Source organism: Bombina bombina, chromosome 1 (genome assembly GCF_027579735.1).
Source record: "Bombina bombina isolate aBomBom1 chromosome 1, aBomBom1.pri, whole genome shotgun sequence".
Lineage (NCBI taxonomy): Eukaryota > Metazoa > Chordata > Amphibia > Anura > Bombinatoridae > Bombina > Bombina bombina.
In genome coordinates, this window is record NC_069499.1 from 1,142,309,181 (window position 1) to 1,142,337,162 (window position 27,982).

The 27,982-nt window shown below is 40.6% G+C and overlaps 1 protein-coding gene across 4 annotated transcripts in view; it reads right to left on the reverse strand.

Annotated features, from left to right (window-relative positions):
* Nucleotides 1-27,982, reverse strand: part of STAT3 (signal transducer and activator of transcription 3) — a 600,544-nt gene that overhangs the window by 23,210 nt on the left and 549,352 nt on the right. For 3 of the 4 annotated variants that reach the window (XM_053699116.1, XM_053699099.1, XM_053699108.1), the window contains exon 24: nucleotides 17,832-17,990. The exons of the other annotated variant lie outside the window; for it this stretch is intronic. In XM_053699116.1, the coding sequence (XP_053555091.1) occupies nucleotides 17,833-17,990 (158 nt within the window). In that variant the 3' untranslated portion in view covers nucleotide 17,832. The remainder of the gene's footprint in view (nucleotides 1-17,831; nucleotides 17,991-27,982) is intronic. 4 annotated transcript variants of the gene reach the window in all.

Sequence of the window (27,982 nt, forward strand, 5' to 3'; positions counted from 1 at the left end):
TAAACATTTATAACATTTAAAATAAATGAACTTAGCTTTGGTAGAACTGAAACTCAGTTAAGCGCTTTTCCAAAAGTGGCTTCTGATTCAGAGTCCAATTGAGACACCTTGCAATATGTAATAGAAAAAACAACATATAAAGCAAAATTGATCAAATTCCTTAAATGACAGTTTCAGGAATGGGAAAAAAAATGCCAATGAACAAGCTTCTAGCAACCAGAAGCAATAAATAATGAGACTTAAATATTGTGGAGACAACAATGACGCTCAAATTTTTTAGCGCCAAAAAAGCTGCCCACATTATTTGGCGCCTAAATGCTTTTGGCGCCACATCCGGTAACACCGACATTTTTTGGCGCAAAAAACGTCAAAAAAAATGACGCAACTTCCGGCGACACGTATGACGCCGGAAATGACAAAAAAAATTTTGCGCCAAGAAAGTCCGCGCCAAGAATGACGCAATAAAATGAAGCATTTTCAGCCCCCGCGAGCCTAACAGCCCACAGGAAAAAAAGTCAAATTTTTAAGGTAAGAAAAAATTGATTATCCATATGCATAATCCCAAATATGAAACTGACTGTCTGAAAATAAGGAACGTTGAACATCCTGAATCAAGGCAAATAAATGTTTAAACACATATATTTAAAACTTTATATAAAAGTGCCCAACCATAGCTTAGAGTGTCACAGAAAATAAGACTTACTTACCCCAGGACACTCATCTACATGTAGTAGAAAGCCAAACCAGTACTGAAACGAGAATCAGTAGAGGTAATGGTATATATAAGAGTATATCGTCGATCTGAAAAGGGAGGTAAGAGATGAATCTCTACGACCGATAACAGAGAACCTATGAAATAGACCCCGTAGAAGGAGATCATTGAATTCAAAAAGGCAATACTCTCTTCACATCCCTCTGACATTCACTGCACGCTGAGAGGAAAACCGGGCTCCAACCTGCTGCGGAGCGCATATCAACGTAGAATCTAGCACAAACTTACTTCACCACCTCCACAGGAGGCAAAGTTTGTAAAACTGATTTGTGGGTGTGGTGAGGGGTGTATTTATAGGCATTTTGAGGTTTGGGAAACTTTGCCCCTCCTGGTAGGAATGTATATCCCATACGTCACTAGCTCATGGACTCTTGCTAATTACATGAAAGAAAGCTAGGCTTCCACTGCTCAAGGCTCCGGGAACATCGCAAATCCAAGCCAGATTCATGACTAGATATGGTGCGGACCCTTCATGCTAATTAGACCTTAGCGGAATGCATCCTGGATTGCTTATCCCTCTATTACAAATAAAGTTCACAATGACTCACTTTATACTTTAAGCCTGCTGTTAGGCAGACTTCCTTTACGCCATATCATAAGTTTAGCTAGAGTTTCATCGCAGGAAAGTCTGTTTCGTGGTATTTTATTTAAAAAAAAACAAAAAAAACCAAACAAAAACAACAACAACCACCAATCCCATAACCTCCTGCACGCAAAGTAAGTAAGCTAACCACCAAACTACAGAAGAACTATCTCAGTCAGGATAAACCTCCATGAGGTCTTGGCTTGCTCAGGCTTTAGAAGTTTGGAAACCCCAAAGACTAGTCTACTATACTGAAGCAGGAAAGCTCCCTTTCACCAGAGACCGAGAAAAACCAAATTTATGCTTACCTGATAAATTTCTTTCTTTTGCGATGTACCGAGACCACGGTTTCATCCTTACTTGTGGGATATTGTCCTTCCTAACAGGAATTAGCAAAGAGAGCACCACAGCAGAGCTGTCTATATAGCTTCCCCCATAACTACACCCCCCAGTCATTCGACCGAAGGCCAAGGAAGAAAAGGAGAAATTATAAGGTGCAGAGGGCTGTGGACTCGGTACATCGCAAAAGAAATAAATTTATCAGGTAAGCATACATTTTGTTTTCTTTTGCAAGATGTACCGAGTCCACGGTTTCATCCTTACTTGTGAGATACCAATACCAAAGCTTTAGGACACGGATGAAGGGACGGACAAGACAGGAACCTAAACAGACGGCACCACTGCTTGCAAAACCTTTCTCCCAAAAATAGCCTCCAAAGAAGCAAAAGTATCAAATTTGTAAAATTTGCAAAAGGTATGAAGCGAAGACCAAGTCGCAGCCTTACAAATCTGTTCAACAGAAGTATAATTTTTAAAAGCCCATGTGGAAGCCACCGCTCTAGTGGAGTGAGCTGTAATTCTTTCAGGAGGCTGCTGTCCAGCAGTCTCATAAGCCAAACGGATGATGCTTTTCAGCCAAAAGGAAAGAGAGGTAGCCGTAGCCTTTTGACCTCTGTGCTTTGCAGCATAGATAACAAATAAAGAAGATGATTGGCGAAAATCTTTGGTTGCCTGCAAATAAAACTTCAAAGCACGAACCACGTCCAAGTTGTGCAACAGATGTTCCTTCTTAGAAGAAGGATTAGGACACAGAGAAGGAACAACAATTTCCTGATTGATATTCCTGTTAGAAACAATCTTAGGGAGGAACACAGGTTTGGTACGCAAAACCACCTTATCAGCATGGAAAACAAGATAAGGCGAGTCGCATTGTAATGCAGATAGTTCAGAAACCCTTCAAGCTGAAGAGATAGCAACTAGAAACAGAACTTTCCAAGATAGAAGCTTAATATCTATGGAATGCATGGGTTCAAACGGAACCCCCTGAAGAACATTAAGAACTAAATTTAGACTCCATGGCGGAGCAACAGGTTTAAACACAGGCTTGATTCTAACTAAAGCCTGACAAAAAGCCTGAATGTCTGGGACATCAGCCAGACGCTTGTGCAATAGGATAGACAAAGCAGATTTCTGTCCCTTTAAGGAACTAGCCGACTATCCTTTCTCCAATCCTTCTTGAAGAAAGGACAAAATCCTAGGAATCCTGATCTTACTCAATGAGTAGCCCTTGGATTTGCACCAAAAAAGATATTTACGCCATATCTTATGATAGATTTTCCTGGTGACAGGCTTTCGAGCCTGAATCAAGGTATCTATGACCGACTCAGAGAAACCCTGCTTTGATAAAATCAAGGGTTCAATCTCCAAGCAATCAGTTGCAGAGAAATTAGATTTGGATGCTTGAACGGACCTTGAATTAGAAGGTCCCGTCGCAGTGGCAGAGTCCATGGTGGTAGAGATGACATGTCCACCAGGTCTGCATACCAAGTCCTGCATGGCCACGCAGGTGCTATTAAAATCACTAAAGCTCTCTCCTGTTTGATTCTTGCAATCAAACGGGGAAGGAGAGGAAATGGTGGAAACACATAAGCCAGGTTGAACGACCAGGGTACTGCTAGAGCATCTATCAGTACTGCCTGAGGATCCCTGGACCTGGATCTGTAACAAGGAAGTTTAGCGTTCTGACGAGACGCCATCAGATCCTATTCTGGTGTGCCCCATAGCTGAACCAGTTGAGCAAACACCTCCGGATGGAGCTCCCACTCCCCCGGATGAAAAGTCTGACGACTTGAAAAGTCTGACGACTTAGAAAATCTGCCTCCCAGTTCTCTACCCCTGGGATATAGATCGCTGATAGATGGCAAGAGTGAGTCTCTGCCCATCGGATTATCCTGGAAACTTCTATTATCACCAAGGAACTCCTTGTTCCCCACTGATGATTGATATAAGCTACAGTCGTGATGTTGTCCGACTAAAACCTGATGAATCCGGCCGAAGCCAGCTGAGGCCACGCCTGAAGAGCATTGAATATCGCTCTTAATTCCAGAATATTTATCGGTAGGAGGGCCTCCTCCTGAGTCCACAAACCCTGTGCTTTCAGGGAATTCCAGACTGCACCCCAGCCCAGTAGGCTGGCGTCCGTCGTCACTATAACCCACGCTGGCCTGCGGAAACACATTCCCCTGGACAGGTGATCCTGTGACAACCACCAAAGAAGAGTGTCTCTGGTCTCTTGATCCAGATTTATCTGAGGAGATAAATCTGCATAATCCCCATTCCACTGTTTGAGCATGCATAGTTGCAGTGGTCTGAGATGCAAGCGAGCGAACGGAACTATGTCCATTGCCGCTACCATAAGTCCGATTACCTCCATACACTGAGCCACTGACGGCCAAGAAATGGAATGAAGAGCTCGGCAGGTGGTTAAAATCTTTGATTTCCTGACCTCCGTCAGAAAAATTTTCATGTCCACCGAATCTATCAGAGTTTCCAGGAATGGAACTCTTGTGAGAGGAATAAGAGAACTCTTTTTCACGTTCACCTTCCACCCATGAGATCTTAGAAAGGCCAACACTAAGTCCATGTGAAGACTTGGCTAGTTGGAAAGTCGACGCTTGAATTAGGATGTCGTCTAGATAAGGCGCCACTGCAATGCCCCGCGGTCTTAGGACCGCCAGCAGGGACCCTAGCACCTTTGTGAAGATTCTTGGTGCCGTGGCCAACCCGAAGGGAAGAGCCACAAACTGGTAATGCCTGTCCAGAAAGGCAAACCTTAGGAATTGGTGATGATCTTTGTGGATAGGAATGTGTAGATACGCATCCTTAAAATCCACGGTGGTCATATATTGACCCTCCTGGATCATTGGTAAAATAGTCCGAATGGTCTCCATCTTGAAGGATGGAACTCTTAGGAATTGGTTTAGGATCTTGAGATCTAGAATTGGTCTGAAGGTTCCCTCTTTTTAGGGAACCACAAACAGATTGGAGTAGAAACCTTGTCCCTGTTCTGCTTTCGGAACTGGGCAGATCACTCCCATGGTAAAAAGGTCTTCTACACAGCGTAAGAATGCCTCTCTTTTTGTCTGGTTTACAGACAATTGAGAAAGATGGAATCTCCCCCTTGGAGGAGAATCTTTGAAATCTAAAAGATACCCCTGGGTTACAATTTCTACGGCCCAGGAGTCCTGAACGTCTCTTGCCCAGGCCTGAGCAAAGAGAGAGAGTCTGCCCCATACTAGATCCGGTCCCGGATCGGGGGCTACCCCTTCATGCTGTCTTAGTGGCAGCAGCAGGCTTTTTGGCCTGTTTACCCTTGTTCCAAGCCTGGTTAGGTCTCCAGGTTGGCTTGGATTGAGCAAAGTTCCCCTCTTGCTTTGCAGCAGGGGAAGAGGAAGCGGGACCACCCTTGAAGTTTCGAAAGGAACGAAAATTATTTTGTTTGGTCCTTGTCTTATTTGACTTATCTTGGGGAAGGGCATGATCCTTCCCCCCAGTGATGTCTGAAATGATCTCTTTCAGTGCAGGCACAAATAGGGTCTTACCTTTGAAAGGGATGGTCAAAAGCTTAGATTTTGAGGACACATCACACGACCAGGACTACGCTCTACGTGCTAAAATGGCAAAACCTGAATTATTTGCCGCTAACTTAGCGAGATGAAAAGCGGCGTCTGTAATAAAAGAATTAGCTAGCTTAAGAGCCTTAATTCTGTCCAGAATATCATCTAGTGGGGTCTCCACCTGAAGAGCCTCTTCTAGAGCCTCAAACCAAAAGGCAGCTGCAGTGGTTACAGGAACAATGCACACTATGGGTTGAAGAAGAAAACCTTGATGAACAAAAATTTTCTTTAGGAGACCCTCTAATTTTCTATCCATAGGATCAATGAAAGCACAACTGTCTTCAATAGGTATAGTTGTACGCTTAGCCAGAGTAGAAATAGCTCCCTCCACCTTAGGGACCGTCTGCCATGAGTCCCTCATGGTGTCAGATATGGGAAACATTTTCTTAAAAACAGGAGGGGTTTTTTTTTTTTTTTTTTTTTTTTCTCTCTCTCTTACCAACCCCTCCCACCATCTTCAGCTATCCCTTATTGGAAATGGAAAAATTCACAGTCAAATTGCCTATAAGAACTTGGTCAAAATTCATGTTTATGTAGATAGTTATTTTACATGTTTTCAATGTTTTTTTTTAAATGTTTAAAATTAAAATGTTTTAAGGAATGAAGTGCGCAACTCTGCGCTGATACCTGAAATATGAACACCACTTCTATGACATGCCACCTCGGCAATGACTTTTAATTGCTCATACAGTACTGCTCACACTTGTGAAATGGAAACCAAACTGCTGTATCACTGTATAACTGTTTATTTGAGGAAATTACTGTCTATACATGCAATGACTATTGTAAAGATGTTGTAAGCGCTTGATTCCTTTAATAAAAACGAATTTAAAAAAAAAAAAACAGGAGGGGGAGCGAACGGAATACCTGGTCTATACCACTCCTTAGTAACAATGTCCGAAATCCTCTTAGGGACCGGAAAAACATCAGTGTAAACAGGAACCTCTAGATATTTGTCCATTTTACACAATTTCTCTGGAACTATAATAAGGTCACAATCATCCAGAGTCGCTAAAACCTCCCTGAGCAATAAACGGAGGTGTTCTAGCTTAAATTTAAATGCCGTCATATCTGAATCTGTCTGAGGGAGCAACCTTCCTGAATCAGAAATCTCTCCCTCAGACAGCAAATCCCTCATCCCTACCTCAGAACATTGTGAGGGAATATCGGATACGGCAACTAAAGCATCAGAAGACTCAGCATTTGTTCTTAACCCAGAGCTACTGCGCTTGCCTTGCAACCCTGGCAGTTTAGATAAAATCTCTGTAAGGGTAGTATTCATAACTGAGGCCATATCTTGCAAGGTGAAAGAATTAGACGCACTAGAAGTACTTGGCATCGCTTGTGCGGGCGTTACTGGTTGTGACACTTGGGGAGAACTAGATGGCAAAACCTGATTTCCTTCTGTCTGAGAATCATCCAATGCCAAACTCTTATAAGTCAAAATATGCTGTTTACAATTTATAGACATATCAGTACAAGTGGGACACATTCTGAGAGGGGGTTCCACAATGGCTTCTAAACAAATTGAGCAATGAGTTTCCTCAATGTCAGACATGTTGAGCAGGCTAGTAATGAGACAAGCAAGCTTGGAAAATACTTTATTTAATGAAAAAAACACAATTTTCAAAAACGGTACTGTGCCTTTAAGAGAAAAAAAAAAGACATACAAAAACTGCAAAAATGCTTAAAATTGCCTCAAATTTTCCGAAATTTTTACAGTACACCCACTAAGTTATAGTAAGATTGCACCACAAATATCTAAGCAATATACCCCCAAATGAAAAAAACGGCTTGACAAATGTCTAAAACCGGTAAAAAAAATCCCTGTCAGCACCTTGCCACAGCTCTGCTGTGGCCCTACCTGCCCTTAGGGAACAATTCTGTGGGAATAAAGCTTTGATTGGGCCCCAGAAGAGTACCGGGACCTCTGGAGACTTGCTTGCTGCTTGCCTGCATCAACTAAGTGCGCAACTGAGGCGCGAAAATAGGCCCCGCCCCTCTCACTCGATGTTGCTGGGGCCTACACGAAAACCTTTTTTTGAAAGCCATGTGGGTTATAAAAACCCTTAAATAAGCCAAGTGTACCCTCAAACATATGTCCCATAAGAATAAAGACCGTACTCCCAGAAAACACAAACGTTTGCCCAATATATTATACACAAACTGAGTGCCCATAAGATTAGCCCTGTATTTAAGCTAGTAATACCCCTTATATAACTAGGATTACTGCTTACCCTTCCCCTAATGGGGAAACTGTCAGCCTTTCTGAGTTAACACAGTCTCTGCAGAAAAAATGACTAAACATACCTCATTGCTGTATAGCAAGAAACCGTTCCTCACACTGAAGTTTTCCTGTACTCCTCAGCTTCTGTGGGAACAGCAGTGGACCTTAGTTACAAATGCTAAGATCATCATCCTCCAGGCAGAAATCTTCATCTATGTCCTGCCTGAGAGTAAATAGTACAACACTGGTACCATTTAAAAATAACAAACTCTTGATTGAAGATAAAATAAAAACTAACAGTTTAACACCTCTTCTCTTTACCCTTCCTGCTTAGAGCCAGCAAAGAGAATGACTGGGGGTGGAGTTAAGGGGGGAGCTATATAGAAAGCTCTGCTGTGGTGCTCTCTTTGCTACTTCCTGTTAGGAAGGACAATATCCCACAAGTAAGGATGAAACCGTGGACTCTGTACATCTTGCAAAAGAAATATAAAACATCCAGACCCAGTCCAAATAAAGTTCTGCCCTTAAAGGGAAGATACAGAACCTATACTTGGAAGTCGCGTAGCAGACTCAATTTACAACCATCTAGTTCCAAGAGATACTACTTGCATTCTGGCATTACAGATAAAGGATACGCCAGCATTAAGATCCTGATCCTATCCAGGATCTCCTCTATTGTAGTCTCCACCGAAAGGAAGATCAAACAAAGAGTCGAGACAAGAGACTGCACCAGCAATGGGGCATAGCAATAAATATCTCTTGAGTAAGGGATCAGAGAAATTGCTCAGGATCAAGACACCCAACAAATATACAATACTTATATTTAAAACTGGCAAAAAGAAATTATCAGAGAAAAATATATATAAAATATCAAATTAAGTTACAAATCACAATAAGGGATATACAGTGCCAACATCTAGGATCAAACACAGTCAACAGCACCTACTTTTTCCAGGCAGCCTCCTGTCCAAGTACAGCCCTAGATGAAAAGTCACAAGTTAATGCTAGGCTAAATTGGACAGTATAGCAATATAGTCACATGCAACTCCCTACCTATGTAGAGAGCACCTCACATGCGAGACATTATAGAAAATGCATTAATGTCAGCAGCACACTAAGAAACTCAAACCTCCACATTGAGAGAGATAAAAATAAAGAACTTCTTTAGATAACATAGAAGAATACATTACAGAGAATTAAATAAATCATCTCAAAGAGAGAGATTAATATATACAGAAAAAATAGAGATAATCATAAAAATGGAATAATTCCTCAAGACTTATATGCACAGTCGAGAGAGTGTATATAAGCAGACATAAGGCTTATAACAACATTCAAAGTATACCTCTACTGTAGAAATAAAAAGGATTACACAATTTTATAATCCCCAATAACATACACTTCCAATTTTCAAAACTTATAAAAATCATAATCATTCCTTCTAAAAGGTGCACAGATAAAATTAAAAGCTTAGAACATTACTAGGCTTAAAGAATTACAGCCCCGACTGTAAACAAAAATTCAATATCAGTCTTGATTATGCAGATAGTATAAAAAATGAAGGGGAACATGTAGTTACATGAAACTGTCACAAGATGGCGCAAAATACTAAGAAAAACACAATTTTCAGAACACATCCTGAAAAAAACATAATTTATGTAAGAACTTACCTGATAAATTCATTTCTTTCATATTAGCAAGAGTCCATGAGCTAGTGACGTATGGGATATACATTCCTACCAGGAGGGGCAAAGTTTCCCAAACCTTAAAATGCCTATAAATACACCCCTCACCACACCCACAAATCAGTTTAACGAATAGCCAAGAAGTGGGGTGATAAGAAAAAAGTGCGAAAGCATAAAAAATAAGGAATTGGAATAATTGTGCTTTATACAAAAAAAATCATAACCACCACAAAAAAGGGTGGGCCTCATGGACTCTTGCTAATATGAAAGAAATGAATTTATCAGGTAAGTTCTTACATAAATTATGTTTTCTTTCATGTAATTAGCAAGAGTCCATGAGCTAGTGACGTATGGGATAATGACTACCCAAGATGTGGATCTTTCCACGCAAGAGTCACTAGAGAGGGAGGGATAAAATAAAGACAGCCAATTCCTGCTGAAAATAATCCACACCCAAAATAAAGTTTAAAGAAAACATAAGCAGAAGATTCAAACTGAAACCGCTGCCTGAAGTACTTTTCTACCAAAAACTGCTTCAGAAGAAGAAAACACATCAAAAATGGTAGAATTTAGTAAAAGTATGCAAAGAGGAACCAAGTTGCTGCTTTGCAAATCTGAACAACCGAAGCTTCATTCCTAAACGCCCAGGAAGTAAAAACTGACCTAGTAGAATGAGCTGTAATCCTTTGAGGCGGAGTTTTACCCGACTCGACATAGGCATGATGAATTAAAGATTTCAACCAAGATGCCAAAGAAATGGCAGAAGCTTTCTGGCCTTTTCTAGAACCAGAAAAGATGAAAAATAGACTAGAAGTCTTTCGGAAAGACTTAGTAGCTTCAACATAATATTTCAAAGTTCTAACAACATCCAAAGAATGCAATGATTTCTCCTTAGAATTCTTAGGATTAGGACATAATGAAGGAACCACAATTTCTCTACTAATGTTGTTAGAATACACAACCTTAGGTAAAAATTCAAAAGAGGTTCGCAACACCGCCTTATCCTGATGAAAAATCAGAAAAGGAGACTCACAAGAAAGAGCAGATAATTCAGAGACTCTTCTGGCAGAAGAGATGGCCAAAAGAAACAAAACTTTCCAAGAAAGAAGTTTAATGTCCAATGAATGCATGGGTTCAAAAGGAGGAGCTAGAAGAGCCCCCAGAACCAAATTCAAACTCCAAGGAGGAGAAATTGACTGAATGACAGGTTTTATATGAACCAAGTCTTGTACAAAACAATGAATATCAGGAAGATTTGCAATCTTTCTGTGAAAAAGAACAGAAAGGGCAGAGATTTGTCCTGTCAGGGAACTTGCGGACAAACCTTTATCTAAACCATCCTGAAGAAACTGTAAAAATTCTCGGAATTCTAAAAGAATGCCAGAAAAAATGATGAGAAGACACCAAGAAATATAAGTCTTCCAGACTCTATAATATATCTCTCTAGATACAGATTTACGAGCCTGTAACATAGTATTAATCACAGAGTCAGAGAAACCTCTTTGACCAAGAATCAAGCGTTCAATCTCCATACCCTTAAATTTAAAGATTTGAGATCCTGATGGAAAAAAGGACCTTGCGACAGAAGGTCTGGTCTTAACGGAAGAGCCCACGGTTGGCAAGAGGCCATCCGAAAAAGATCCGTCCATGCTGGAGCTACCAGCAGAACAAACTAGCATTCCTTCAGAATCTTGGAGATTACTCTTGGAAGAAGAACTAGAGGTGGAGAGATATAGGCAGGATGATACTTCAAAGGAAGTGATAATGCATTCACTGCCTCCGCCTGAGGATCCCGGGATCTGAACAGATACCTGGGAAGTTTCTTGTTTAGATGAGAAGCCATCAGATCTATTTCTGGAAGTTCCCACATTTGAACAATCTGAAGAAATACCTCTGGGTGAAGAGACCATTCGCCCGGATACAACGTTTGACGACTGAGATAATCCGCTTCCCAATTGTCTATACCTGGGAAATGAACCGCAGAGATTAGACAGGAGCTGGATTCCGCCCAAACCAGAATTCGAGATACTTCTTTCATAGCCAGAGGACTGTGAGTCCCTCCTTGATGATTGATGTATGCCACAGTTGTGACATTGTCTGTCTGAAAACAAATGAACGACTCTCTCTTCAGAAGAGGCCAAGACTGAAGAGCTCTGAAAATTGCACGGAGTTCCAAAATATTGATCGGTAATCTCACCTCCTGAGATTCCCAAACCCCTTGTGCCGTCAGAGACCCCCACACAGCTCCCCAACCTGTAAGACTTGCATCTGTTGAAATTACAGTCCAGGTCGGAAGAACAAAAGAAGCCCCCTGAACTAAACGATGGTGATCTGTCCACCACGTCAGAGTATCGTACAATCGGTTTTAAAGATATTAATTGAGATATATTTGTGTAATCCCTGCACCATTGGTTTAGCATACAGAGCTGAAGAGGTCGCATGTGAAAATGAGCAAAGGAGATCACGTCCGATGCAGCAGTCATAAGACCTAAAATTTCCATGCATAAGGCTACCAAAGGGAATGATTGTGACTGAAGGTTTTGACAAGCTGATATCAATGTTAGACTTCTCTTGTCTGACAAAGACAGAGTCATAGACACTGAATCTATCTGGAAACCTAAAAAGGTTACCCTTGTCTGAAGAATCAATGAACTTTTTGGTAAATTGATCCTCCAACCATGATCTTGAAGAAACAACACAAGTCGATTCGTATGAGATTCTGCTAAATGTGAAGACTGAGCAAGTACCAAGATATCGTCCAAATAAGGAAATACCAATACCCTGTTCTCTGATTACAGACAGAAGGGCACCGAGAACCTTTGTAAAAATTCTTGGAGCTGATGCTAGGCCAAACGGTAGAGCCACAAAACTGGTAATGCTTGTCTAGAAAAGAGAATCTCAGAAACTAAAAGTGATCTGGATGAATCGGAATATGCAGATATGCATCCTGTAAATCTATTGTGGACATATAATGCCCTTGCTGAACAAAAGGCAGGATAGTCCTTACAGTTACCATCTTGAATGTTGGTATCCTTACATAACGATTCAATATTGATAGATCCGAAACTGGTCTGAAGGAATTGACCTTCTTTGGTACAATGAAGAGATAGAATAAAACCCCAGCCCCTGTTCCAGAACTGGAACTGGCATAATTACTCCAGCCAACTCTAGATCTGAAACACATTTCAGAAATGCTTGAGCCTTTGCTGGGTTTACTGGGACACGGGAAAGAAAAAAATCTCTTTGCAGGAGGCCTTAACTTGAAGCCAATTCTGTACCCTTCTGAAACAATGTTCTGAAACCAGAGATTGTGAACGGAATTGATCCAAATTTCTTTGAAAAAAACATAAACTGCCCCATACCAGCTGAGCTGGAATGAGGGCCGCACCTTCATGGGGACTTAGGAGCTGGCTTTGGGTTTCTATAAGGCTTGGATATATTCCAAAGTGAAGATGGTTTCCAAACTGATACCGCTCCTGAGGATGAAGGATCAGGCTTTTGTTCCTTGTTGTGATGAAAGGAACGAAAACGATTATTAGACCTAAATTTACCTTAGATTTTTTATCCTGTGGTAAAAAAGTTCCCTTCCTTCCAGTAACAGTTGAGATAAAAGAATCCAACTGAGAATCGAATAATTTATTACCCTGGAAAGAAAGGGATAGCAAAGTTGACTTAGAAGACATATCAGCATTCCAAGTTTTAAGCCATAAAGCTCTTCTAGCTAAAATAGTTAGAGACATATACCTGACATAAACTCTAATGATATATCAAAGATGGCATCACAAATAAAATAATTAGCATGTTATAGAAGAATAATAATGCTATGAGAATTATGATCTGTTACTTGTTGCGCTAAAGCTTCTAACCAAAAAGTTGAAGCTGCAGCAACATCCGCTAAAAATATAGCAGGAGTAGAGACAGCCCCATTAACCTTAGGGATTTTGTCCCAAACTCTAATCTGTCAGATGGCACAGGATATAATTGCTTAAAACGTTTTAAAAGGAGTAAATGAATTACCCAAATTATTCCATTCCCTGGAAATTACTTCAGAAATAGCATCAGGGACAGGAAACACTTCTGGAATAACTACAGGAGATTAAAAAAACCTTATTTAAACGTTTAGTTTTAGTATCAAGAGGACCAGAATCCTCTATTTCTAATGCAATTAATACTTCTTTAAATAAAGAACGAATAAATTCCATCTTGAACAAATACAAAGATTTATCAGCATCAACCTCTGAGACAGAAACCTCTGAACCAGAAGAACCATTATCAGTATCAGAATGATGATGTTCATTTAAAAATTCATCTGAAAAAAGAGAAGTTTTAAAAGACTTTTATGTACACTGTGTGCAGAATTATTAGGCAAATGAGTATTTTGACCACATCATCCTCTTTATGCATGTTGTCTTACTCCAAGCTGTATAGGCTCGAAAGCCTACTACCAATTAAGCATATTAGGTGATGTGCATCTCTGTAATGAGAAGGGGTGTGGTCTAATGACATCAACACCTTATATCAGGTGTGCATAATTATTAGGCAACTTCCTTTCCTTTGGCAAAATGGGTCAAAAGAAGGACTTAACAGGCTCAGAAAAGTCAAAAATAGTGAGATATCTTGCAGAGGGATGCAGCACTCTTAAAATTGCAAAGCTTCTGAAGCGTGATCATCGAACAATCAAGCGTTTCATTCAAAATAGTCAACAGGGTCGCAAGAAGCATGTGGAAAAACCAAGGCGCAAAATAACTGCCCATGAACTGAGAAAAGTCAAGCGTGCAGCTACCAAGATGCCACTTGCCACCAGTTTGGCCATATTCCAGAGCTGCAACATCACTGGAGTGCCCAAAAGCACAAGGTGTGCAATACTCAGAGACATGGCCAAGGTAAGAAAGGCTGAAAGACGACCACCACTGAACAAGACACACAAGCTGAAACGTCAAGACTGGGCCAAGAAATATCTCAAGACTGATTTTTCTAAGGTTTTATGGACTGATGAAATGAGAGTGAGTCTTGATGGGCCAGATGGATGGGCCCGTGGCTGGATTGGTAAAGGGCAGAGAGCTCCAGTCGGACTCAGACGCCAGCAAGGTGGAGGTGGAGTACTGGTTTGGGCTGGTATCATCAAAGATGAGCTTGTGGGGCCTTTTCGGGTTGAGGATGGAGTCAAGCTCAACTCCCAGTCCTACTGCCAGTTTCTGGAAGACACCTTCTGCAAGCAGTGGTACAGGAAGAAGTCTGCATCCTTCAAGAAAAACATGATTTTCATGCAGGACAATGCTCCATCACACGCGTCCAAGTACTCCACAGCGTGGCTGGCAAGAAAGGGTATAAAAGAAGAAAATCTAATGACATGGCCTCCTTGTTCACCTGATCTGAACCCCATTGAGAACCTGTGGTCCATCATCAAATGTGAGATTTACAAGGAGGGAAAACAGTACACCTCTCTGAACAGTGTCTGGGAGGCTGTGGTTGCTGCTGCACGCAATGTTGATGGTGAACAGATCAAAACACTGACAGAATCCATGGATGGCAGGCTTTTGAGTGTCCTTGCAAAGAAAGGTGGCTATATTGGTCACTGATTTGTTTTTGTTTTGTTTTTGAATGTCAGAAATGTATATTTGTGAATGTTGAGATGTTATATTGGTTTCACTGGTAAAAATAAATAATTGAAATGGGTATATATTTGTTTTTTGTTAAGTTGCCTAATAATTATGCACAGTAATAGTCACCTGCACACACAGATATCCCCCTAAAATAGCTATAACTAAAAACAAACTAAAAACTACTTCCAAAACTATTCAGCTTTGATATTAATGAGTTTTTTGGGTTCATTGAGAACATGGTTGCTGTTCAATAATAAAATTAATCCTCAAAAATACAACTTGCCTAATAATTCTGCACTCCCTGTATACTAGAAGGAGAAATAACAGACATAGCCTTCTTAATGGATTTAGAAACAAAATCTCTTATGTTATCAGGAACACTCTGAGTATTAGATGTTGACGGAACAGCAACAGGTAATGTAACAGTACTAAAGGAAATTTTATCTGCATTAACAAGTTTGTCATAACATTTAATACAAACAACAGCTGAAGGAACAGATACCAAAAGTGATACACTTAGCTTTGGTAGCTCCAGCACCGGGCAGCGATTTTCCTGAAGTTTCTTCTGACTCAGTTGCAACGTGGAACATCTTGCAATATGTAATAGAAAAAACAACATATAAAGCAAAATTGATCAAATTCCTTAAATGACAGTTTCAGGAATGGGAAAAAAAATGCCAGTGAACAAGCTTCTAGCAACCAGAAGCAATAAATAATGAGACTTAAATAATGTGGAGACAAAAGTGACGCCCATATTTTTTTAGCGCCGAATAAGACGCCCACAATATTTGGCGCCTTAATGCTTTTGGCGCCAAAAATGACGCCACATCCGGAACGCCGACACTTTTGACGCAAAAGAACGTCAAAAAATGACGCAACTTCCGGCGACACGTATGACGCCGGAAAAAGAAAAAATTTTTGCGCCAAAAAAGTCCGCGCCAAGAATGACGCAATAAAATGAAGCATTTTCAGCCCCCCGCGAGCCTAACAGCCCACAGGGAAAAAAGTCAAATTTTTTAAGGTAAGAAAAAATGATTGATTCAAATGCATTATCCCAAATATGAAACTGACTGTCTGAAAATAAGGAATGTTGAACATCCTGAGTCAAGGCAAATAAATGTTTGAATACATATATTTAGAACTTTATAAAAAAAAGTGCCCAACCATAGCTTAGAGTGTCACAGAAAATAAGACTTACTTACCCCAGGACACTCATCTACATGTTGTAGAAAGCCAAACCAGTACTGAAACGAAAATCAGCAGAGGTAATGGTATATATATATAAGAGTATATCGTCGATCTGAAAAGGGAGGTAAGAGATGAATCTCTACGACCGATAACAGAGAACCTATGAAATAGACCCCGTAGAAGGAGATCATTGCATTCAAATAGGCAATACTCTCCTCACATCCCTCTGACATTCACTGCACGCTGAGAGGAAAACCGGGCTCCAACCTGCTGCGGAGCGCATATCAACGTAGAATCTAGCACAAACTTACTTCACCACCTCCATAGGAGGCAAAGTTTGTAAAACTGATTTGTGGGTGTGGTGAGGGGTGTATTTATAGGCATTTTAAGGTTTGGGAAACTTTGCCCCTCCTGGTAGGAATGTATATCCCATACGTCACTAGCTCATGGACTCTTGCTAATTACATGAAAGAAAAGTGTTGACATAAGGAATAATTATAAAAAAACCTTATAAAACACCATGATCAAGTCCCCTCTTTGTTGCATAAATAATACTGCATAATTGTAACAACTATGAATATGTGCACAGAAGGAAACATTTTTTAAACGGTAACTGAAGATTCAGTTCTCATTCCTCCTTGACTTAGGTAGCCTGAGTATACTAACAAGCTGCATAATGGCTTCCAAGCGCGCAAACTAAAAGCGCCAAAAACCCAATCCCTTAATACAATTTTTTTGCAACCTCTTTAATAGAATAAATTACTAATAATGAGGTAGCAATATAACACCCATATGAGGGACTCAGGGACAAAAACACTGTGTCCCTATGATCAAAAAATCCATGTAGATGGACCAAACAGGGAAATGAAGAGTGAGGGAGAAATTACAAAACAATTGTGACAAGCGTCACCACACACCTTAAAGCCTCGTCATTACTCTTAATAGACCGGCCCTAGAAGCAGCAGTATTCCCTGTAAATGGGTATGAACCAGTTAACTGCTCAGCTGCCAAATATCCCACACCAAGGATATTATTACTAAAATTATAATAACCCCTTATGAGAGCAACAGGTCCACTAGGTCCCTGAAATATCTCAGTCCTTTTGATCTTCTTCTATAAATAAACATAAAAGGACTTACCCTCCAGGGTCTTCAGTTGTGGAGCAGGCACAGCACATTCAGGTGTGTTAGCCTCATCCGGACGCTGACAGGGACCTGAAGCCACAAGAAAGACAGAGTAACCAACCCTGGTTTTCTATAATGGGGTAGCATTAATGTTAGAAGACAGCAAAGGTAGTCTTTGCTTAACTTCTAACTGCTAAAAAGCCACCATTACTCTTACTAAAGAGATTGAAATGGACACAGCATAACCTCAATCCTTGCTTGCAGGGAAAAGTACCCATAAAAGGATTAAATATCTTCAGACACTATCTTCGCACATCCTCCATTTACAGAGGCAAAGAGAATGACTGGGGATTATGGGGAAGGGAAGTTACATTTAACAGCTTTGTTGGGGTGCTTTTTGCCTCCTCCTGCTGTCCAGGAGTTGAATTCCCACTAGTAATTGGAATGACGTTGTGGATTCTCCATGCCATAAGAAAGAAATTGGGTTAATAATGCATATTGTAATTATTTCTATTAAGTATGTGCCATTGCTTAGTTCTTTAGTACAACAATGAAACAGAATGCTTAACATTCCTTAAAATATATGTCACAGAATTAATGTTTCAATGTTTATTGAATATTATACATTTACAACAATATGAAAAAAAAGGTATAACACAATACTGAATACACCACATTTCCATTAGTCCATACATTATATTGCATTGGAGAAGTCCTGATTTTCTGAAATGCTTTCAAGATCGTGGCTCAGTTCAGGGCTCCTCGTATCAAGGAGCCAAGTTTGGAGGGACTCCGGGAATGTAACATGGTTAAGACGGTCAGCTAGCGCTGCTAGAGTCCAACTATTATGATCTGTGGAGGATAATTAACAAGTTCTATGGTACAATCTATTACTGAGAAGAAAGACATTATTGGAGAAAATTATGGAGAAAAAAACTGAGGTTATCCAGACACTTTTCTTTCCCTTGGGAGATGGAAATGCGAATATGGTTTACAACATCCTCAGTTTGTTTTGGTCATTCGATTTGTTGGATATAACCCACAGGTAAATTAATGTGAAAATGTCTCGGTATGTGGAAGGGGCTGGGGGGGGGAAGGTTTAAGAAATAGGTAAAAAAAAAAAAGTGTGGGGGGGGGGAAGAAACTCGCAAATATGGCTTTAAATTTCCATGGTAGGGATGTGTCTATATCTCTCTAGAGTTTTGGTAGTTAAACCAAGCTTCCCATATGGCCCAATAGCTGTCCTCTTTGTTTAAACTTTGGTAAAAACCTCTCTCTATTTTGGCAAAGAATTTAATTGAGACTATAATTAGGGAGAAATCCGGGGGAGTGGTCTGTTTCCAACTCCTAGCTATACAAATTTTTGTTGCCGCAAAAATGAAAATCGTCATTCGCGTAAGTGATTTTGGCATTTTGTTGGGAATAATTTATCAGAAATAGGGCAGTTTCTGGTTTGAGTTGAAGGTGGACACCCAGATCTTTGCATAGTTGGAATATTTGACTCCATAGTGGGATTAAGCTAGGGCAAGACCACCATATGTGCAGATCTTAGCCCATTTCTCCACACCCACGCAAATATAGAGGAGAATGAGATGGAAAGAAACCTGAGAGTCTGAAAAGCCGTTTAATGCCATCTCAGTAGAACCATCTTGCATAGTTTGAGGAATTTAGCACAGTGCAACGTTTTCTTAGTAAGAGTTATGGCCTTGGTGAGTGTTTTACACGGGATGGAAACAGCGCAGTCACATTCCCAAGCTCTAAGTTGCCAAGTCTTCTCTGCACCCGTAGAGGCCAAGATTGCATTGTAAGGCCAGGAGAGGGCTCTGGGTAGTCTGGTCTCCATACCCAAGAACTTCTCCCAGGTTGTTTAAGCCCTTAGTCCAGATCTGGGGGCTCCCCAGGATAGGAGGAGGGTATATAGTCTGGTGTACTCAAAAGGAAACCATGGTGGTACGGGTAAGCTTGTGGGAGAAATTGACCCGGGGGAAGTAGTGTATCACTAGAATATAATTGGGAAACCTTGGTGAGATCCCAAGCTCGCCACTGAGCACCATGGGAATCATGGAGGCTAAACAAGAAGCCTGACATTGAATGAAGCGGAGAAGGGTGTGGGGGTATCTCAGAATAAAGACTAAAAAAAATAGTCTATAAGCCTTCCAGGCTTCAAGGTTTTCGATAGTAATCGTGTTACAGATGCCCAGTCCCTGAATGGAGGGATCCATAACAAGTCACTCAGCTCTAACCCTGTTGGCAATGAAGTCTGTTCTACTTCTTTCCACCTTTGCAACTCTCCTGCTTTCGCTCATGCAAGAACATGGGTCAGACGTGTGGCTTCATAGTATGCTTGTATGTTAGGCAGAGATACTTCTCCCTGGTCAAAGCGGCTTTGCAAGATTTTGCCGGCGATTCTCGGTTTACCTTCCTGCCAAACATATTGTAGGAACATTGCCTGGAGGCTATTAAGGGTGGCTGTTGGAAGATTAAGAGGTAGGCAGAGGAAGTAATAAAGAATTTTGGGGAGGGTGGTCATTTTCAGAGATGCAATCCGGCTTAACCAAGAGACTTTCCGAAATGACCAGGATCTCAGAAGAGAGCAAATCTACTGAAATAGGAGATTATAATTCTTATCTCGGACGAGCTTGAGGTTTGGGCCTACAAGAATCCTCAAGTGTTTTATGGTATCAAGGGACCAGTGGAAATCATAGGAGGATTGTAGGATTTGAAGCTCAAATTTGGGGATAAAAAGAGGAAGGGCCTCCGTTTTGGATAAATTAATCTTATAGCAACTTATCTGACTAAATGTCTTTATCAATTCAAAAACTGCTGGAAGGGAACCCAATGGGCAAGTTAGAAACAGGGTGATATCGTCAGCAAAGAGGGCAATTTTTTGCCCACTCTTGCTCACCTGGATTCCATGGACTAGTTTTGATTCCTTGATGGCTTGTGCTAATGATTCAATGGCTAGCGTGAAGATCAGGGGCAAAAGAGGGCAACTTTGTCTAGTGCCTTTAGAAATCTGGAAATCTGACGACAATTCTAGACCTTTAACCCTTGCGGTAGGTGCCGAATAGAGAGCCTTAATTGCAGTCACCAGATCAGGGGAAAAGCCAAATTTTCATAGGACCTCCCAACTGTAGGTCCACCTGACCCTGTCAAACGCTTTTTCGGCGTCTAACAACAGGGCCAAGGTTAGGAGTTTGAGCCTGCGTGCAACCGCTAGGATATTCAATATTTTTCTTGTATTGTCAGGGCCTTCCCTTCTAGGTGTGAATCCCACTTGGTCCGGATGGACCAGTGTGGGGAGTACAAGTAAAAGGCAATTAGCCCAAAGCTTAGCATATATTTTAACGTAAAAATGAATTAGGGATATTGGGTGGTAGCTTCAACAGAGCGTTGGATCCTTTCCCGATTTGGGGATAGTGAGGATGGTGGCTTGGGAAAATTCCTGTAGAAAAGATCCTATATCTCTTGTTTCAGCAAAAAAGGTCCAAGAGTACTGGACTGAGGAGAGAGCGAAAGTTTTTATAAAAGAGCGCCGTAAACTCGTGCCTTGTTATTTTGCATGTGCTTGAGCACTGGAGATAACTCTTCCCCTGGGTTGGCTCCTTAACTGAGTCATCGAGCGAGGGAAAGTTAAGTTTTTCTAAGAATGTGGAGATATATTGGGTTGCAAAACTTTGGGCGTTTTCTGAGGAGCTCAGGTTGTAAAGCTCTGAGTAATATTTGTCAAAGGCTTCACCTATGTCTTTTGGAGAAGTAAGGGTCTTGCCGTCTGATTTAAAGGGACAGTCTAGTCCAAAATAAAATTTCATGATTCAGATAGTGCATGTAATTTTAAACAACTTTCCAATTTACATTTATCATCAATTTTGCTTTGTTCTTTTGGTATTCTTAGTTGAAAGCTAAACCTAGGATGTTCATATGCTAATTTCTCAGACCTTGAAGGCCGCCTCTTAGCTGAATTAATTTTAACAGTTTTTCACCACTAGAGAATGTCAATTCATGTGAGTCATCTAGATAACACTGTGCTCATGCACGTGGAGTTACCTAGGAGTAAGCACTGATTGGATAAAATGCAAGTCTATCAAAAGAACTGGAATAAGGGGGTAGTCTTTAAAGGCTTAGATACAATCAGAGAGCTAAAAAGTGTATTAAATATAACTGTGTTGGTTATGCAAAACTATCTTTTAAAGTGAATGTAAATTTTGATGCTAAAGTGCCTGCTTTTTAAAAATTCAATTAAAAACAGGGGCACTTTAATTCATCAAAATTTACATTTCACTCCTGTTGTGAAAAAATACTTACATTTTAATCTTGACAGCAGCTCCAGCTTCCTTTACCCGTCGCAAAGCCTCTTCCTGGGTCTAAAATAAGGAATCCGGCTTCCTCCAATCACGGCATTGAATCAGGCACGGATTCCCCCCTGGGGGGGGGGGGGGGAGCCATGATTGGAGGATGACCTATCCATCATTTCTGACATCAGTGATGACTGGAGGAAGCTGGAGCTGCTGTCAAGTTTAAAAGGTAAGTATTTGTTCACGAGTGAAATGTAAATTTTGATGAATTAAAGTGCCCCTGTTTTTAATCAATTTTTTTAAAAAACGGGTACTTTAGCATCAAACGTTACATTCACTGGTTTAGACTGTCCCTTAAATAGCTAAAGTTCTAGAGGCCGCAGTGCGGCCTCTGAATTTGTTGGCCAGGATTCTCGAGGCTTTGTTTCCTTGATAGTAGAGAAGTGTTTTGAAACGGGCTTGGGCCACTTGGATCCTGTCCAACTCTTTATCCTTGATCAAGGATTTCAGTTTCCCGATTAAGAGATTCTTTCGCTCTTAATGTGGCGACCAAAAGTCCCAAGGGGGCATTTATCTCCATCTTCAGTTGGGCTTGTCTCTGAATGCAAATCACTAGAATATATGTCATCAGGGCAGCCCATATAACCTGATGTGAGGTCTGATGATACTTGATATAAAGAAGAAAATCAGATATAGAGGAATGCAGAAGAGGTTTAAATTTCGGATCTGCCCACAATGAGCTAGGAAATAATCATGATGGACGGGTGGAATTTTCTATGTCAGTGGATAGCATGAACACTACAGCGTCATGGTCAGACAATGAACAAGAGTGTATTTGAGCTTTACACCATGGGGTGTGGAGAAAAACGTGAAATCTCTGTCACTTGGGTGCAAGGCTCGCCATATATTAAAAAAGTTAAATTGTTAGATAAATGATCAGAATTTAGCGGCCGAATTTACTGAGTAGGTGTCCACCTACTTCCCTTTTTGGACCCTTATATCTATTGTAGGTTCCAAAACCATATTGAAATTCCCTCCCAGGACAAGCATCCCCGTACTGAGAGGTTCCAATCTGGATAGGAGCATTCGTAAAAAGCTTGGTTGGGATTGATTTGGTGCGTAGAGATTCACCAGTGTATAGAGAGTACCGTTTAGTCTACAAATTAATACAAGGAATCTACCTCTATGTGAATCTTCTCAAATCCCACTGACCTATGGATCAGGATAGTCACTACCCTGGATTTCTCCTCATAGGAGGTCATGAACAGTTCCAGGTAATCACAGGAATCGTAAGGGTGTAACAGAGAGCAGGGCCAATGAGTTTCCTGGCTAAAAATAACCTGTGCGTGAATGGACCTCATACAATTAGTCAGTAGACTTCTGTTTGTTGGGGAATTGAGGCCTTTAACATTTAGGGTGGCAAAGGTGAGTGTTTCTCGAATGTATGCCATTTGGGTTTATGAGGGGAGCAAGAAGAAGAAGAAGAAGAAAAAAACGGGGGGGGGGGGGAGGGGATTGTGAATAGGACAGAACTTAGTGAATGGGAAATTAAATTGTTGGGGAGAAGAGGAGGGGGAGACAGAGGATTAGAGTAGAGGTAGGAAGATGGGGAGTAAACACTTACTCCACCTGGGATCTGAGGTCTACGAGGAGGGTCTCTATTAGGGAAAGAACGCTTCTACTTTAGGGGACTTGTACATCTGGTATGTAAATACACTATATGTCAGTGCTGGGCTATAGGAGCATACAATTACATTTTAAACAATAAACAGTGCAAAGGTAACAAGTAACACTTTAGGACTGTAGTTGTGGCCTAAGGAGGACAACTAAAAAGTGAGTAGGTGCAGATCGTAGTTTTAGAACTATGATGTGAAATGTAGTATTGGGTATTATGCCCCTATTTGACAACTAGTCTTACAGAAGTGTTAACAATGTTTATTAAAAGGAAGGGTGATTGTGAGCCACCTGTGGAGGGATGACAGCCACACTATCTGTTGGGCTGTTTTCCTCAGTCCCTAGTTCAGGGACAAACACTAGTAATATTATGGGGGTGAGGAGGGGCTGGTGGTTTTAGTGAGTGATAGGGAAAGCTAACACTCTTTAAGAGGTGGATAGTCAGTACAAGGGATGTGGAACTCTAGCTGAAATACTATATGGGGGAGGAACTGTGGAACAGAACATTATGTGTCAGGGGCTGTTGTAAGGCCCAATACAGAATAGATAACTTTAACAAGTGTACAAAGTAGAATAAGTGAAGGGACCTCTAAATATACAATAACCTAGGTATTTGCAATCAGGACTTGAGAGGACGAGCATAACTTAAGTCTATTGTCAAATAATTAGTAAAGACAGGTCTGGAAGTACTGAGTAAAGGTACATCTGGATAACATATTACCCCTAAACATGGATAACATATGTTATACTAGACCCTCAAAAATAATATCAGTAAGCGTGTAATGTCTGTTTACAGAACCATATACCATTAAGACCGCCTGAGTCAAACTACTAGGGTTCAGGAGGTATTTTGTGGCCTAATGCCAATCAGACGTCTACAAAATTAGGACAAGTTATACTAAGTGAGGGCAACTCAGAATAATAAATGTATCCAAGGATTTTGCAATCCAAAACTTGGAAGAACAAACAAGGCTTATACCAAACTGCAGTTATTAAATTCCTTTCTAAATATTCTGGATAAAGGCACAACTAAACATACATAAGGTCTAATGTCGTATAACAGTTATTGAAAGCTGAATAACTGTTTCCCCACAAACAGTGGTAATATAAATTATGCCAAACATTATAAAATGATAATCTTTAGAGTGTTATGTTTGTGGGCTCATCCTTCTGTGAGTACACCAGTGGCAAACTGCTGGGTCTCAGGTGGTCTCAGAGTTCATGTCTTTTTCTGGAGAGCAGTGTATTATTGGATTCTGAATAAGGTTATGAGTCTCAATCCTTGGTGGGGAACTGCATTGCCCTAGTTTCCAAATCAGAGCAGAAGGATGGAGGGGTTGTGATTGTGGCATTTGGTGAGAAGGTATAGGTTGGGGGGGTCAATTTCCCAGTCATTAAGGTGGGCCAAAACCTCTGTAGGGGTCAAAGCTGTGTAGGTGGTACCATCTTTGGTGATAATCAACTTGGTAGGATAGACCATCTGTACCTGATATTTTCTCAGTGTTTGAGTAATGGCTTGGAATGTTCTCCTGAAGAGTGTAGGAAGAAACATCTGGGAAAATGGTGATTGACCACTATTTATCAAGAAGAGCGGGGTTGTTAGGCATTTTGTGGAGGATCCTCTCCTTATGGGTAAAAAAGTGGATCCTAGCCAGCACATCGCTTGGTTTGTCCTAAGAGATACTCTATCTAGAACTAGACCTGGGGGAGGCCGGAGTTGGAGGCAGGAGTTGGAGACATAGTTCAGATATGTATGTATCCAGGACCGATGGGCCCACTTCCTCAGGGGCACCTCTAAATCACAGGTTGTTGCACCTGGATCTGTCTTCAATGTCAGCCAGTTTTAGTTTGAGGTCAGAAATTTGTAAGGCTAGGTTCCGAGAGTATTAGAGGAGGTTGGCGTGGTCTACATGTTTTCTCTCTAAGGCTTCTTCTGTACTTTCCACTATAGCTGTAATGTCTATTCATTGCTCAGCTGCAGAGCCTTTGATCACCTTAAGATTCATGAATTGAGTTAATACCTCCACTATGCTAGTAGCCATATCTTGTGTTGAGGAAGATGCAGTCTCATCGGGGCCCATATGGTCATTTGGGTCAAAAAGTGTTTGGACACAAACTGATGAGGGGTCTCTAGGGAGGAGAATTCTATGAACTGATCAACAACAGTCTTTTTTTGTGGACATAGCAGCTTTAGTTTTTTTTTCTATTGGATTGAGACATAATCATATAGTAAAGAGCAATACAGTTCACAGTATAGATGAGCCCAGTGGCATAACATCAAGTGTGGTAGAGTATAAGAAAATGCACAAAACTTCTCTGGGGTGTAAGTTTAGGGATTTAGGGTAGAATGGTCATCTTCAATGAGCAAACTAAAATCCATCCCCTTTAAGACTATTTGGCTTCTACCCAGGGCAATAGCAGCTAAAGGATAGTGAGCAAAGTATGAGGGATAATCACTCTAGAGAGAAGGGCTGCTGTTGCCACTTTATATTCCCCAGGCAGCTTAGTGAAGGACTTTAGAGGGCTATGTCCCTGTCCAGGTGCCGGATGATGGTGGTGTAGTTCGGGCCGCAGAAACTACCTCTGCTGCAGACCTTTAATAATGGGCCCCTATTTCACTGTGCAGTGCTGTGGCCCCCACCAATGATAATCCTCTGTGCCTTAGAGGTGTGGGAACCCGGGAAGATCCTGCCCGTCTGTGGGCCTTCACGTGGTGTCAATAGGAGCCGAACCGGTAGCAGCGTGTAGGCCTCAGCCGCAATATTATCTGAGCAATGATTGTGGGTGGTAATCAGACTAAAATATTGCTAAGTGGGCTCAATGGTGCTGCCTGTCCTTAAGGGTGGAGAGTGTATTCTGTTATCACCCCTGGAACTGCTGTTTTTTGGCCCTTTTGCCTAACCGAGAGTCGGAACTCAGTAATTGCGCGTCTGCTGTGCTTAGTTGCTGGCTCCGCCCCCAAATTTGTCAATTTTAAATAAATCTAATTTATATTTGCAAGAAATCAAAGGGAGTTTACGAAAAAATTAAAGGGGATTTCTCTATAAAACAACCAAGGGAAGAGCTCAATAGAGTTTTATCACCTCACAGTCCCAGCAGATGAGACCAAGAGAGCCCTCTCCTCCACAATATCTTCAACAATCCCTTTAGAATTAAGGGCAAATATAACAGAGCCAAATATGATTGAGGTTCCATTTCATAAACAGTTTATAAAATTGGAAGAGAATGATCTGATGGATCAGATACCATTTTATAATAGAGATCTAGGAGTTTGTGTTCTAATCAAAATTCTCTTGTTAGTGGATGAAAAATGGTGTACTTGAAAGTATGACAGCCAAGAAATTAAAGTGAGAAAATGTATACTTAATTTTCATGAATGTTTTAAGAGATTCGCCATTAAAAAGGGACAGTAAAGTCAAAATGATACTTTCAAGATCCAGATAGAGCAAATTTGATAATAAATGAAAAATGGAAAGTTATTTAAAATTGCATGCTCTGTCTGACACATGAAAGAATTTTTTTGTTTTTTATATCCCTTTAAAAAGGGACAGTTCACTGTAAAATTGATTTTCCTTGAATGTGTTCCCCATGACTTGTTATACCAGCTACAGTGTATAAAATGTATGAGTAATTGCTAATTTTTTCTTCTTTTTGCAAAATAAATAGCTGGGTTTGCTCTTTGAAACCACAGCCCATCAAAATAGGCTAAGCTTGCAGACAGATCAGATCTCAATATCTTATCACTCAAATGCTTCCCTTTCTTATCTTTGTACAAAACTTAGAAGCAACAAATGAAAATGAACATTTTAGAGCTTTAGCTCTTCCACCACCCACTGTGGGTGTATTTATTTAGCTGGCTGTGTTTACATAGTTTGTCAATAACCTATACTTAGGTATAGATTCTTTCAGTATAGGCAGGGATACTAAAGGCTAAATCAGATATTTCAAATGCCAATATAAAGGCTAAGCTATTTGTAAACAATTTAATACACTCCACCAGGTAAAATAAATCATTGGGAATAAATTAAAGGAGATAAAAGTTTTTGGGTAAACTGTCGCTTTAAAGTACTTGAAAAAATGGAATTTGAGTATTTGTTTCCCTTTTGGAAATGGAGGATAAATAGAAGCTTTATTACTTAGAAGAGGGTTTAATGGGGATGGGATTGTAAAAAGATTTGGAAACACTAAGGGCCGGATTACAAGTGGAGCAGTATTTAACGCTCCAACTTGCGTGATAACTCTGCTAGAAGTAAGCGTGCGTCGTGAAGTGATTGTATTACAAGTTGAAAATAAACAGCTTTTGCTTGCACGCTAACCCAATGCGCACAAAAAGCCGAATTTAGAATATTGAGCGTCCGATAACGTATTCCCCCAAAGAAGTCAATGGAGCAAAAAAGTGTGTGTGTGTGGGGGGGGGGGAACACCCCACTTGCGCGCAAACACAATCATATATTCTCAAGTGTGCTAACCCTACATGAAAATATCAATATTTCACATTCCAATGTTCTTCACATAGCAGAATATGTTCTATTTATTGATAAATGCATATTTATAAGTCTACATACATCTTATGATATTTTGGTACAATATATCTATACCTATATATATATATATATATATATATATATATATATATATATATATATATATATATATATGTTTATAAATACATCCTATATTATAAAAGGCCAAGTGTTTGTCTGAAGCCGTCATGCGCAGTAGAGACAAACACTTGGCCTTGAGATAGGGAGCGCGAGGTACACAGCATACAAGCAGCTGTGAGGTCTGGGGAGCGTGAGGTAAGCTGATTGAAACAGCCTGTGGCAAGAGATATGGAGCGCGCTCCCCAGACCTCACAGCTGTTTGTGGCCGACG